General features: G+C 35.2%; 1 protein-coding gene across 1 annotated transcript in view; it reads right to left on the reverse strand.

Annotated features, from left to right (window-relative positions):
• The window catches only part of STAM (signal transducing adaptor molecule), a 62484-nt gene that overhangs the window by 42240 nt on the left and 4305 nt on the right, over positions 1 to 15939 (reverse strand). Inside the window, exon 2 of the mRNA XM_054593102.1 lies at positions 6705 to 6789. Within this exon, the coding sequence (XP_054449077.1) occupies positions 6705 to 6789 (85 nt within the window). The remainder of the gene's footprint in view (positions 1 to 6704; positions 6790 to 15939) is intronic.

A 15939-nucleotide genomic window follows, 5' to 3' on the forward strand; every position in this document is an offset into this window, starting at 1 on the left:
AAGGTTTTAGCACAGCAAAGGAAATCATCAACAAAATTAAAAGACAACCCACAGAATGGGAAAACATATTCACCAATACATCTGATAAGGAGTTAATACCCAAAATTTATAAAGTACTTACAAAACTCAACACCAAAAAACAAACAACACAATTAAAAAATGGGCAAAGGACCTGAATAGACTCTTCTCCAAAGAGGACATACAGATGACCAATAGTCATATGAAAAGATGCTTAATGTCTCTAAATATCAGAGAAATGCAAATTAAAACCACAATGAGATACCATCTCACAGCTATGAGAATGACTGTTATCAATAAATCAATAAACAGCAAGTGCTGGCAAAGATGTGGAGAAAGTGGAACTCTTGCACTATTGGGTGGGAATGCAGACTGGTGTAGCAACTGTGGAAAGCAGTATGGAAATACCTTAAAAAATTAATAGTGCATCTTCCTTTTGACCCAGTGATCCCACTTCTGGGAATATAGCTGAAGGAATCCAAAACACTAATTCAAAAGAACACAAGCACCCCTATATTCACTGCAGTTTTATTTACAATAGCCAAGATATGGAAGCAGCCCAGGTGTTCATCAGCAGATGAGTGGATAAAACGACTATGGGACATCTACTATGGGAATACTACTCAGCTGGAAAAATGAAGAAAATTTTCTTCATGCAACAGCATGGGTAGACCTGGAGAACTTTATGCTAAGTGAAATAAGCCAGTCAGATAAAGACAAATACCATATGATTTCACTCATATATGGAATCTAATGAACTGACTGAACTCACAAGCAAAACAGACCCACACTCATGGATGGAAAGCAGATGACAGGTAGTGAGAGGTGGTGGTTAGGGGGTGGAGGGACTGAGAAAAAGGAAAAAGGACTCATGTACATGGACAACAGTGTGGTGATTGCTGGGGGGAGGTAGGTATAAGTGGACTAAATGGTAATGAAAAAAAATAAAGATTAAATCAATACATAAAATAATAGCACAAATTAATCTGTCAATTATAGAACTTTAACTTTGCTGTGAATAAGCAATAGCTACACACTCACATTTTTTACATATTATATAAACAAATCAAAAGACAAAAGATATTTATTATGCGAAGACATGTTAACAAAAACTGCTACTATCATTCTGAAAGTTCTCAATAATAAACAGACTTTTCAGTCTATCATATGACCTCACTGGCTAGGCATTTTTCAGCACTTACTCATACACTGGAACTACAAACCAAAAATCATGTGAATGTATCAGGAAGTCAGAAAAATATTTTCAGAATGTTTCTAAAGTTTTAAGTCCAGCATATTCAAACATTTCAGACAAAACAAACCAACCCTATAACCTATGTGAAGCAAACAGGAATTACATCTACTAGGTTTCCTAAAATTGATATAATTATTTGAAATCATTAAATAATTTTAATTAATAATTATTAAAGTTCTGTTAAACATTCTACATGCCACTAATCAGAGCCAATGCTAAACCAGAAAATTATTTCTAAATTTGTCAATTTTTACAACCAATGTAATACTTCAGTAATACCCATTAAAAGAAATACATTTCTAAGGCTGTAGAATAGTGTATACAACATGTCTACAGAAACAATGAAAAACATAAAAGAAATGTAAGAGGTTACCCAGAGAGGATGGGAAAGGGAAACGGATAGGAGTTAGGTTTGTCAATGTTCATCTTTTTGAAATTTTTTAAATTTCGAGCCATGTGAATATGTATCTATTTTTAAAACAACAAAGTACACTTGTATTACATAAAGATACTATGATTTTTTTTAAATCAACGAAGACACACACATACACATGTGCAAATTAAAGAACAGAACAGTAAGCTTTTTTAAAAAGAGGAAGCATTAAGGGGGGATTTTCGATACACCACTGGGAGCCCTGTTTCTGGGTCATAGTTCTAACTAAAGAAAACTTCACAGAAATGGCTTTTTCCTTTTAAAACTTGAGAATATTTTCCAAACTACCAGAACTCTAAACAGGTGACTGTTAACAAAAAAAGAAAAACAAATTATCTCCTTGTGGAAGAAAGACTTATTTTGTTTATGCATTAAATAATATATTGCTGGTTACAAATCATTTTGATTTTAAAAAAATACCTGAAAGAAAAATGTTTTTCCTAAGTTCCCTTCACCATCCCTAAATCAGCCCTCTTAAATAGATTTGTACACTTTATAAAATAACAGATTAATACCAAATGGTAATACTTAAAACAAAATTTAGACTATTCCCTAGTATAAAAATAACCTCATAAATTGCATTCCAATTCCTAACTTCTCTCTACATTGACCTACCCTGTCTAAATTTGTCTCATGAAAACTCATATCCCCTTTTCCTCTTTCACACCAATAACGTCTCAGTCTTCTCTAAAGCATACCAGGTATCTAGAATACCTCACTGACAACCTTCCTACCATCAACAACCCATATCTAAACGTATGTATCTAGGTTCCTAGAAAATATAAATCAGATAGATCTCCATTAAGTTTTCTACATACACGAACTATAAAATGATTTAAAAGATTAAAACTAAATTATAAGTGGTTTTCAGGCACTGGGGGAAGGGAGAATGGAAAGTTGTTTAATAGGTAAAGAGATTCAGTTGGGGATGACCAGAAGTTCTAGAGAGGGTGCTGGCAGAGTGGCTCAGTTGGTTGGAGCATCCTCCCATGAACTAAAAGGTTGCGGCTCCATCCCCCATCAGAGCACATACTTAGGTTTAGGGTTCGATCCCCAGTCAAGGACAGTATGGGAGGCAACCAATCCATGTTTCTCTCTTACATCGATGTCTCTCTCCCTCTCAAATCAATCAATCAATCCATCAACCAACCAACAAATAAATGACATATTAGGAACTCCTTCATACATATTCCAGAGTTTATTGTGCACCTAAAAAAAAACCTTAATAATTTTCTATTATTAAGTTACCCTGATAATATATAACTCAATTCTATAATACAATCTTTGGGCACACAGGCACAATGCCTAAAGGGCTCACAATTATTTTAGGAGCCCACAAAAATGTTTTAATGTATAACATACTTGTCTTTACAACAATGAAATCATAATTTTTTTTTTTTAATGGAGAAAGGAATCCAGGAAGTCAAAAGTACCAAGTGTCCATGAGAGTTTTAAAGTGGCCCTGATGCTTATGTAATACATTTTTGAAGAGAAATCACACATAAGAATAAATATGGAGTGTTTGACATTTAAAAATAACTTCAATAATATTAGAATGATATAAATTATTATTCAATCATTTTCACACAATTCTTTATTAATAAATGCTATAAAGGAATATTGCATTTACACAAATAAATGCTTAGAAATTAATTTAATAAAAATTTAAAGGAACTAGAGAGCCATACTGCCAAAAAAAAAGAGAGGAAGGAAGAGGAAATAATACTGATTAAAAAGAAAAATAAAACCACCCCTCATTATTTCAATTAGCAAAGCTGAAAATATATCCTAAGTAAATTTATAGATTTAGCATAATGTCAATTAAAACTCCCAAAGGATGACTGAAATATTAAGAAATATACTGAGAGAAAGTATGTTGGCTAAATTTAAAAAATAAATAATGAGCATGTATCTAGACCTATGGATACTGGATTTTTAAAAAAAAGACAAACAAGTTTTTTAAAGCTATAAATAAGTACATTTTAAATATATGTGAACAACAAGGATGAACCTTGAGGGCATTGATACTAAGTGAGATGAGTCAACAAAGACAAATATTGTTATGATCACACTGATATGTGGAACATAAAACAACTCATAGAAACAGAGAACAGACTGGGCGGGGGCAGCAGACAGAATGGATTAAGGTGGTGAAATGGTACAAACTTCTAGCTATAAGGAAGTTCTGAGGATGTATTGTATGGCATAGTGACTACCATTACAATACTTTATTGCATATTTGACAGTTGCTAAGATTGTGGATCTTAAAAGTTCTCATCATAAAAAAAAAAATAGGGGAAAAAAACAAATGTTTCTAGTTAACATAAAATAGGGGGAAAAAAACAAATGTTTCTAGTTAAGAAAAACGAATTGGTTGCTTCATCTTCATTACCCATCATACAGAATTTCAGATGAATTATAAATTTATTTTTAACTAGAAAAAAAGGAATATTTCTAGTAATGAAATGCAGTTTTGTCTTTTTATGTCAAGCAACTAACCAAATTATAAAAATTATCTACAAAATGAAGAACACCAAAATAAAGATAAAGAAAACCAACAGAGTGAAAAAAAAGAGAAGAATCTTTGCAACTGGAATGTTAGATAAAAGTTTTATCTCCAAAATACAAAGGGATGGAGCTAGGCCTATACTCACTCCTCAACAAACTGTCTTACAAAATACAACTTTAATCAAAAAGAAGAGATGCACCCATTTAACCATGTGCCAGGTACTACTCAAAACAAGCCCCTTATGAACAAGATATTATTTTCATTATGTAGCAAACTAGAAAGGGAAGTTACTTACCCCGTGTAAGTAGTTAGGGGGTAACAGCTAGGATTTGAACCGAGGGAGTCTCACTCCAAAGTCCATCATCTCAACCACTAAGCTACTTGCTTCTTTCCTCTGTACAATAAAAATTCATGGACCTTTCATTCTACAAATCCAAGTCTACTAAATAGATATAAATTACTATTATAAAAGACAAAACAAGTAAGAATTGTTTTGGTATAATGCTTTAAGGATTCAGAGGACTATAATATGATTTCAGTAAAGGGAATAAGGAAAGGCTCTGTGGGAGAAATAATATCTATAATGGGACTGGAAGGATGTGAGACAGATAGGAAATGTTAGAAGAAAATATTCCACACTGAATAAACAGAATGACCAATAGCACTACATTAAGGTAGAAAAGCACTGACAACTCAAATGCTTGAGTTGAAAAGAATGGTATGTATGAGAGAAGTAACTGGGGAAAAAAATGATTTAGAGGCCTAAGGAGGTTAGACAGTTCAATACAGAAGGAAGGAGAATAACATCGTCACAGTTTTTGTACAGCAACTGGATATGAGATGAAGTGGAAAGAAGTAACAGAAGGTCAATTCACAAATCCATGCATGGTAAAGAATGTTTCAAGTAAAGTGGTCGAGAGAGGAGAAATACAGAAAAAGGAATAGATATGTACAAAGAACACAGTAGCTACTCAAATTTTGATTATATTAAGGAACTAACAAGGTCAGAAAGAACAAGACAGTATACTACACTATAAAGACAACAAAAGGGATGGATAAGGCCACATTTGGAGGCCACATTTTGGGGAACCTAACAGGTGAACATTAGGGGCAAAAAGGGCTAAAGTGAAGGGGTAAAAGGGACTTGAAGAGAAACTGCTCCAACCTGGTTTGGCCATGGTCAAGAACTTAACTAAGGAGACTTTACAGCATCAACATTCTAAGAGATATTATGGAAGCAGACTGACAGAACTAGGTAAAAAAATAAATGTGGCAGTTGACTGAGGTTTTAAGTGCAAATGAAAGAATAATCTTTTCATTAACAGAAACAGGGAACAAAAGAGGGAAAGTAGGTTTAAAGAGTAAAGAGACAGGAGTTCAGCTTTAGAGATGGTGAGATTAAGGCTTATACAGTATGATTATCCAGAAATAACGCTGTATCCACAGGACTAGTGCGAAAAGTTAGAGCTGAAAAAACATATGTTACCTACATAACATAAGTTGCCAGATTTCAAAAGAAAAGGTACTAGAAAAGAAAAAAGCATTAGGGGAAAAATGGATCAAAGAAAGTCTAAGAAACTATCTGTATTTAGAGGGGAAGGAAGAAAAGCCAAAGAAGGTACATCAGAGGTTAATATTACCACCAGAAGAATGAAGTATAACGCAGTAGTGCTCCCTAAAATTTTTCAGGTGAAAGTACATGAATAAGACACCATGTGTGAGGTAAGAAGGCATAAATAAGGCTGCTAACAGCTGGGGAATTATTAGCTTGGGAATTAAGGAAATCATTACTCTACCTACCAGTCAATCCATTCACTGAACTGTTGAGAAAGCTCTGTATTCTAGCACAAAAGCCCATATGCCAAAAAGTTTAATATTCTACTTCCCTCAAGTACCTCTTTCAGTAATCACTGATCAGCTGGGTAGAATGTTGTGATGTGACAAAAGAGAAGAACTCAGAAATCACCACCACACTTTATAACTGAGAAATCCCTGATGACTTTAAAGATCAGTAGAAAAGGCTAGATTTCAGGAGGAAAGAGAGTTTAAAGTACTGACATTTTTTTAGTCATATTACCCTAACTGGTTATAAGAAGTAATCTAAATAGGATGATTCTTCACATTTTTCAAGGAAAAACACTCTCTTTTAAAATAAATTGTAATTGGCTCTGGCTAGCATGGCTCAGTTGGTTGGAGCATCGTCCCATAACCATAAGGTTGTGTGTTCGCTTCCCGGACAGGGCACAAAAGATCCTCGGTCCGGAAACGTATGGGAGGCAACCAATCAGTGTTTCCCTCTCTCCCCCTAACTCTCTTTCTAAAAGAATGAAAAAAATGTTCTTGAGTGAGGATAAAATAAAATTAAATTAAAAATAAATATAAAAATAAATAAAAGTTATAATTGTAATATGTTCAATCTTCTGATTCTTATTTCATGTTAATAAAAAGGAAAAATGAATAAAAATCCTTTGAAACTCTGCGACACTTACCCAGTGCGAGACTGACCAACTTTATCACAAATATCCAAAATGAGGCCCCAGTCTTCAGCAGTATTCATCTCACTCGTTGCTTTCTCTGTATATGATAAAAAGAAATTGCAGAAATATTATTTTTTACATATACATAAGAGGTAAATAATCATATTCAAATCATGAAATTGTCGTATAATCAAATAATAACAAATCATAATAAATGCCAGCAGTCTGGTTAATAAGATGTTCAAGTTCATCCTTAAAAGGAAGGAGGGGCACCTTTATATCACTATTATTTTTCCCATTCACATTTGTTGCTTATTACTTAGTGTTAAGAATAAGCCCTTGGTTTTTCTTTATTAAAAAAAAATTATATACAGGTCTATCTCTGCACATAGAAAGACAAAAATAATATTTTCATTATCAAATAATTCTTAGCTATATTTACCAGTGAAGGAATATGCCTAGGCACAGATCTCTGTAAAATGTTTCAGGTAATTAAATTAATTATCTAGTTTTGATTCTGGGTTCTGATAAGGGGGAAATGAACAAAAGAAAAACAAGCTTGAACTAAATATGTCCTTTAAATAAAAACTTGACAAATTAAAGATATAAAGACAGGAAAAACATGAAAAGCAACAATACCTCAAAAGCTATATAACAATATAGGTATGTGATAAATCACTCAGAAGATCCAGGAAACGTTACTCGTATATTGACAATAAGAAAAAAAGCATAAGAACCAGACTTTTTTACACCACTGAATTCCCAGAAAATTCAAGTACTGGTAAGTCTGCAATTCAGAGTGAAGAATAAAGAAGACTTAAAGTTAAGTGGAATGGGTTTAATGCTGTTTGAAATGTAGGTAGGTCCCTACTTTGCCTTCCTTAATCAAGGGCTCTAACAACCATCTCGCCTCCACCTAAGAAAATACGTGAGGATTTTTTTTCCTGGAGGCAAATCAAGTTTTTCTAGACAAGGAGACACAAGACATAGTTGAGATGCAGGTATTAAAAATAATGAATTACTTCCAGTTCCCAGTCCAGCATGTAAGGCGCTTAGAAATCATCACTCCATTCTAACAAGTGAAACACTAAAAAGTGAAAAATTGACAACTTTTCTTAGATCCCTTAGAAGTGAGATCACAGGGCAAATCACTGCTCCCAAAATTAGAAACAAAGACAGGTGGATACACAGAATCACAACTTGAAGCAGAAACCCATAACCAGAAACATCACCAGAAACCAGTTTGAGGACATGAAAATTTAAACTGTAACAAATTGCCCTGGTTGGAAAGCTCAGTTGGTTAGAGCGTCATCTCCCCACAACCCAAGGTTGTGGGTTTAATCCCTGGTCAAGGAAAGTAGAAGAATCAACCAAAGAATGCACGGATGAAGGGAACAACAAATTGATGCCTGTCTCTCTGTCTGTCTGTCGCTTAAGTCAACAAAAATGTTTTAAAAAAATTACTGGAAGCTAAGTGAGTACAAGTCTGAGAGTCAAAATTCTACAGGGGCCCAGTCAAAGAAGTCCCACACTTTTGTGAGTTTTACAGGAGAAAAGTTTCCATGCCTTTCCAGCAGGGGGAGAAGAATAGGAACCATTTTGGAGACATCAGAGCATTTTCTTCTTAATAAGGCCCATTAGTCTCAAGAGAAACTATTTACCAGCCACTAACCACCTAGGGTTTTACCAGAGTTTAACACATCTTAGGTAAGTGAAATACCCAACTCCAACCCACTCTGACCACTCTGTTCCAGCTAAGGGGTGCAGGAGGTATGGATAACCATGTGAGTAATTCACATTCCAGTGGCAGAGGTTCACTATGAGTCTGAGACATTATCAGAGGAATCCAGAATCCTTTTCCACTGACAACTTACCATCAGACTGGTGTTCCATTTATCTAATACACCATGTCTAACTTCCCAGCAAGGCACACGTATTAGGCAAAAAACAGTCTAAAGAGACAAAACATGCATCAGAACCAGGCTCAGACACAGCAGGGATGTTGGAATTATCAAACCAGGAATTTTTAAAACTATGATAATATGGTAAGAATTCTAATGGAAAAAATGAGACATTGTGTAAGAACAAAAAGGCAATGTAAACAGAGATGGAAATTTTTAAAAGAATCAAAGAGATGTACTAGCAATCAAAACTACTATAAAATGAAGAATGCCACTGATGAACTCTACAGTAGACTGGACATGACTAAGAAAAGAATCTCTAAGCTTGAGGATATGTGAACAGAAATGTCCAAAACTAAAAAGCAAAAACAAAAAAATGAAAAATAATTGAACAGATTATCCAAGAATTATGGGAAACTACAAAAAGTACAATATAGACATAACTGGAATATCAGAAAATAAAGAAAAATAACAGAAGAAATATTTGAAATAACGATGACTAAGAACTTCACCAAATTAATGTGAGACACCAAACTACGGGTCCTGGAAGCTCTGAGGATACCAAGGCAGATAAATGTCAAAACACCACCATCTAGGAATACCATATTCAAACTGCAGAAGACCTACCTGAAATTCAAAAATACCCAAAATCTCCTATGTTGCAACACCCCCAACAGCCTAGGGGCCACACATCAGCAAGAGCTCCCCCCCCTTTTATAATCCAATTGTAATCCAGTAAAAGCTCAAAGCCCCCATCCCTCAATGCTGGTGCATATCTCTGCACCTAGCCCTTTCCCTCTCTTGGGGAAGTAAAATACAAAACTTTGCCCTCTGCATTTTCTTCTCTTTGTGAATTCTTTCACAGTCCATATCATTGACCACCCTATAACACTGAACAGTCTAGGATGAGATTGGCTGAGAAGCTGAATGCCTCCAGTGTGCATAGAATTATGGGCCGGAGATTTAAATGAAGGAAGGCAGTGACTGGCTCTCTCTTTACCCTGAGAATGCCGGGACAACCGTGATGTAGCCATCTGAGTTTCCCAAAGGATGGTATTTTCTTTTTCAGAGAAAAGTGGGATTCTGTAGCTCAGAATATACTCTTTTCACCTTTATTATTTAAATTTTTAGTATGATACTGCAGTAATATAGCAGTTGTCTAACTAAAGCTAAAAGTAAAAAGAATTATGCTAAGGAAGGGAAGAAGGAAGAGATGGTTAGCGAGTTCTTGGAGCGCAAGTCCTCTCACCCCCATTTATTTACACGATTGAAAGAGTTTTGATAAGCATTCACCAACACTTTAACATTTGAGTTTTATTTTCTTGGCCATTATCTATTTTATTGTATTTCTTATACTTTCATTCTAATAATAAAAAATCAAAATAGAGACCAAAGGGTCAAAGACAAACCCTGCTCCAAAAGGATTCAGAAAATGTATTTTTATAGTCAAGACTGTGAACTATTTTATTTTTTATTTAATCTTTATTGTATTTTTTCCATTACCATTTAGTCCCCTATACTCCCCACCCCCATCAATCACCACCCTGTTGTCCATGCCCATGAGTTCTTTTTCCTTTTTGCTCAACCTCTCCACTCTCCCATTAGCTGTTGTCTGCTCTCCACTTATGAGTCTGTTCCCACTTTCCTTGTTAGCTCAGTCTGTTCATAAGATTCCACATGTTAGTGAAATTATATGGTATTTGTCTTTTTCTGACTGGCTTATTTCACTTAGGATGGTATTTTAAATGGGAAAAGGAATTCTGAGCACAGTCTAGGATTGCTCTGGCCTGGCAAAGAGTGGCAGGGTTATTTTTCTTTGGGTGTTCTAGGGGGACAATCTCTGATGCAGAAGCCTCCCATTCTTCCAAAATTCTGTAGCTTTTGTATGTTATGTTGTTTTATTTTGTAAACTAATCTTATAGAAATAAGGTAAATAAAAACCAGCAAGGTGAATGAGAGGGGAACTCAAGAGTTAAAGGTTTTGGCCTTAAAACAGACAGGCATAAGCAATTAAAGCTGGAACTCGAGAATTAAAGATTTCAGCCTTAGTTGATCAGCTGAAGTGACTAATAGATGTGGAAAGCTCTTATTCCTAAATTGTGTGGCCTTTGAATAAAGACTCCTTTCTTTTTCTCCAAACCTCTCCCTCCGGAATTTTGCCTAGAGGGTTGCGGTGGGCAGCAGGATCTCACTTGCTGTTTGGTAAGAGTAGACCACCCCCCACTTAGAGGAGGAACAAGTAGGCCAAAGAATAACCTCATGTTACTCCCATTCAAGACTTTGCATAACCACTCCCTTAAGCTCTCAGGACAAGGAGATTCTGGCCCACATCAAATTATCTTAAGAACAAAGCCTTGGCTCTGTTGACCACAGGGACAGAGTTTTGTTCAAACTAATGACATTTAGGCCTCAGCTGTGTTTCAGCTACAGGCCCAGAAAAGCAGCAAACCAGAAGTGCCAAGACTGTTGAACTGAGGTTCAATCACTAATGCCATTTCACCACTAAAATCACCAACGAGGAAGTTCAACTGAGCTTTGGTTTCCAGGGTTTTTAGTAGTTTACTTATTAAGGTATGATTAACCATCTCCTGGAATTCTATCTCCAGTCCCTTCCGTGCTTCCTGGTGGGGCTGATATCATGTGACTCAAAGCCCCAACTATCTAATCACAACATTATTCCTTCTGGAGTGGCCAGCCCCCATGCTGAGTATACCCTTAACAAAGGTATATGCTTAGGAACTCACAGTGAGTAAGAAAGATGCTCCTATCATTCAGGAAATTCTAGGGATTTAGAGGCTCCCTCCCAGGAAACAAGAACCATGGCATTCAAAGACCATTCTTTATTATTTAGCACATTCTTTTAATGGAAAATCTTACCTTAAAAAAAAAGAAAAAAAAAAATATATATATAAAGCAACTTCAAGTGGAATTATTTAATAGAGGCATCTCGTAGCCTTATCCCTCTGGACCCTCAACCCCTTTAAAGCCCAGGAAGATTGAGTGAGCCATCCTGAACAATACCCTCCAGTCTAACATTTACTCCTCAGAAAAGGAAAGCAAGTTATTACTTTGATCTGGTAGTGCCTTTAAATAATTAATTCATCATCCTGACTGGTAGACTCATTTAAATCTTAAAACCTATCATCCTATTAAAAACATAATAGCTATGCTTATTAAAACTTAATATTAAAATGTTAATAGGTAACTAGAAATGGAAGCCTTGTGCCTGATCAAATATAAATTGCCTATATTATAACTAAGTATGCTCTTATAGTTCCTGAATTAAGTCACATCTAGGAGTGTTTGGTATAGTCATTAGCAGATACTATACTGGACACTCATGAACTACCTTTGTTACTTTCCTTTGCATAAACAAAGCCAGTATCAGAAATGCAGCCTATTCAGAACTCTAAAACTGTTCACATCATTTCTTGATGCTGCCTCAAGATCAACAAGTGCAGTAGTGGAATTCTTCTCAAGTTATAAAACAACTATTTTTTAAATCAGAAGGATATAAACCATCGCTAGCAGCAGTTCAACATGGTTTTGTGAATAGCAAATGAAATCAAAACTATTTACTTTCTAAGACAAAAACAGGGTTTGAGAAAGGGAAAAGTGGTAGCGAAAATAAAAAAGATTTGCTTCTAAAGAATTCAAAGCTTCTTAATGATGTAATTTCATATTCATATTATCCTTACACAAATACTGAATAAGAGAGGTTGATAAAGTTGTCTAGCAATACCCAGAAAATGACACACAGCCTCATTTAAATTTCAGTAGCCTCAAAGTAGGGTTGAAGAACATTTTCTGATAAGCAGCTTCTTTTGATCTCAAAATTTATGACGGTCAAAGATGTAGGGAGGTAAGAAATGCTGACAGGATCACTGCCCACCATGTTCAGGCTACAGGAAAAAGACTTATTCAATCAACTTAGAGATGCTCATCAAAAATGAGCAATGGAGTAAGGTGGAAAGTGAACTCGAGGGGTTCTGTACTTGTCCATTATTTTGCTCACTTACTAATAGCAAACGCTGCAGCTGCAATTTAAATCCAAAGCCGAAGGTCCTTCCATCACGCCACACTGCAGGAGCGTAATGGGACATTACTACTTACGAAGACTAATCTGGCTGTGGTTTATGGTACTGAACAGACAAAGGAAGAACATCCCCAACTATGCAGGATACAAACTAGCCCAAAATAATCTGACTAAGAATGCAAATTTACTATTATAAAAACAAAATTTGATGCTTTAGCAGAGTCAGGGAAATTATTCAAAATGCCTCTTGGGTTTCAAGTCAAAATAACTAGAACATTATAAAATTACCAAATAATGAAGGAAGTATTAAACTGGGAAAGATAGGTTCACTTTTCTAATATATTGATTTTAATTTTTATTTTGGTGATAACAGAACACTGAATAGAAATACAAGACTGGAGATCTAGAAAAGTATCAATAATTCATTTTTGGTAAATAACTATTGAGTGCTTACTATGTATCAGGTACTGTCCCTAAGGTACTAGGAATAGGAATGAAAAGTTCTTATCCGTATGGAGTTTATAGTCTACACAGTCAGCCAATCAATTGGTCAACCCATCAATGTAGTATTTTTTTGAATACTACAAAGAAAAATAAAAACAAGGTAACAGTAAGTGGGTTAAGATGAATTTCTTTTTTTTTACCAAAGTTAATAAGGGAAAGCCTCTCTTAAAAACTGATTTGAACAGAGCCTTGAATGATATGATGGGAAGACTTTCAAATACCTGAGAGAAGAATATCACCAGCAAAGAAAACAGTACAATATAGAAACACAGGCAGGGATGAGTTTGGAGTGTTCAGACCCAAGAGGCTTTGAATGAGAGTGGGGATCATAATCAGATCAGAGACCCAAGAACGGGCCAGATTGTGCATCATAATAATAAGGACCTTGCATTTCCCTGTAAGAAAAATGGGAAGATACTGGAGGGTGCTGAGCAGGTGACATTATCTGACACTTTTCAAAGACTTTTGTAAATGAAAACTAATTATAGGTGGCAAGAGTGGTAGCAAAGAAGCCTAACAGAAGGCTTTTGCCATAGTCTAAGAGGTAATGATGACTGGAGTGAGATAATAGTGGTGAGGTAAGAAGTGATGAGATTCCTTACGTATTTTTAAAGTAGAGCCAAAAGATTTTCCTGATAGAATGGATGTGGAAAGTGAAGGAAAAAGAAGAATCAATGACAATTCCTAGACAATAGAGATGAGTGGCCAGAAATATCAATGGTGCCACCTACGGAAATAGGTAATGATGAAGGGATGAGCACATTTGAGGAAAGAAACTAAGAACTACTACTATCTCCATATTCCAAATTAAAGATAGGAAAACTGAGGCACAGAGTATCTAAGTAACTAAGTCACACTGCCAGTAAGCAGCAAATCTGGGAAATGAATTCAGGCAGTGTAGCTCCAGAATCCGAATTCAGTAACAAATTCACTTGCCTAGAAAAAATAGATAAGTTCCTAGAAATACATAACTTTCCTAGACTGAATCAAAGAATTACAAAATCTAAACAGGCCAATCAACAGTGAGAAAGCTATCAAAAACCTCCCAAAAATAAAAGTCCAGGACTAGATAGCTTCACTAGTGAATTTTAGCAAACATTTGACACGTACCCTTCTCTAACTCTTCCGAAATATTGAAGAGGCCATACTTCCTAACACATTTTATGAGGCCAACAAAACACTGATACTAAAACCTGGCAAGGGTAACACAAAAAAAGAAAACTAGAGACCAGTCTGTTTGATGAATACTGAGGCAAAACTCCTAAACAATATAGTAACAAATCAAATACAATACATTAAAAAAAAAAAATCCATCACAGTCAGGTGGGGTTCATTCCAGGAGCACAAGGAAGGTTCAACATACATAAATCGATCAATGTAATGCACCACCTTAACAAAACAAGGAAAAAAAATCATATAATTTTCTTCGTCTATTTATAAATAGACGCAGAAAAAGCACTGGATAAGATACAACATCCATTTATGATTAAAACACTCAAATAAAATGGATATAGAAGTATCTCAACATAATAAGTGGCATATATGACAAAGCCTCGGCTAATGTACTCAGTGGTGAAAAACTGAAAGCTTTTCCTCTAAAACCAGAAACAAGACAAAGATGTTCACTCTCACCACTCTTACTCAACACAGCTCTGGAAGTCCTAGCCAGAGTAATCAAAAAAGAGAAAAAGATAAAAGGTATCCAAACTGGGAATGAAGAAGTGAAACTGTCACTTTTTTGCAGATGACATGATTTCATATATAAAAAACCATAAAGGCCCCCCCAAAAAACTATTAGCAACAATAAATACAGTAGAGTTGCAGGATACACTATCTTTGTACAAAAATCCATTATGTTCCTAAATACTGACAATGAAATTTCAGAAAAAGAAATGAAGAAAAACAATTATTTTTGCAATTGCAACAAAAAGAGTAAAATACCCAGGAACAAATTTAACAAAGGATGTGAAGGACCTATATACTGAAAACTACAAGCCAATAAAATGGAAAGACATTCCATGTTCATGGACTGCAAGAATCAGCACAGTTAAAATGTTCATGTTACCTAAAGCAATACACAGATGTAATGTCATACCCACCAAAATCCCAATGCCATTTTAAAAAAAAATAGAACAAAAATATCATCACATTGGTATGGAACCACAAAAGACCCCAAATAGCCAAAGCAATCCTAAGAAAAGAGAATGAGAGTCAGGGACTCAGACAAAAGTATCACACGCCCTGATTTCAAATTATACTACAGAGCTATGATAATCAAAACAGCATGGTTTTGCAGGAGAACAGACAGATCAATAGAATAGAACTGAGAGCCGAGAAATAAACCCACATGTATAACGGCAAATAAGTTTTGACAAATGAGCCAAAAACACACAACGGAGTAAAGAAAGCCTTTTAAATAAATGGCACTGGGAAAACTGGAAAGCCACAAGCAAAAGAATGAACCTATATAGTTTGTCCCCATGTACAAAAAATTAATTCAAGATAGATCAAAGATCTAAATATAACATCTGAAACAATAAATTACATAGAAGAAAACATAGGTACTACACTCATACATCTCGGTCTTTGACAAGATTTTATGAACTTGACCCCAAAGACAAAGGAAGTAAAGGCAAAAATAAATGAATGAGACTATATCAAACTCAAAAGCTACCGCACAGCAAAAGAAACTACCACCACCACCACCAACAAAAAATTTCAACCAACCACATGGGGGATGATATTTGCAAACAACAGCTCCAACATGGGTTTAATAACCAAAATATATTTTTTAAAAAACCTCATA

Source organism: Pteronotus mesoamericanus, unplaced genomic scaffold (genome assembly GCF_021234165.1).
Source record: "Pteronotus mesoamericanus isolate MK-2021 breed Mesoamerican mustached bat unplaced genomic scaffold, CSHL_Meso_final contig_130, whole genome shotgun sequence".
NCBI classification, from domain to species: domain Eukaryota; kingdom Metazoa; phylum Chordata; class Mammalia; order Chiroptera; family Mormoopidae; genus Pteronotus; species Pteronotus mesoamericanus.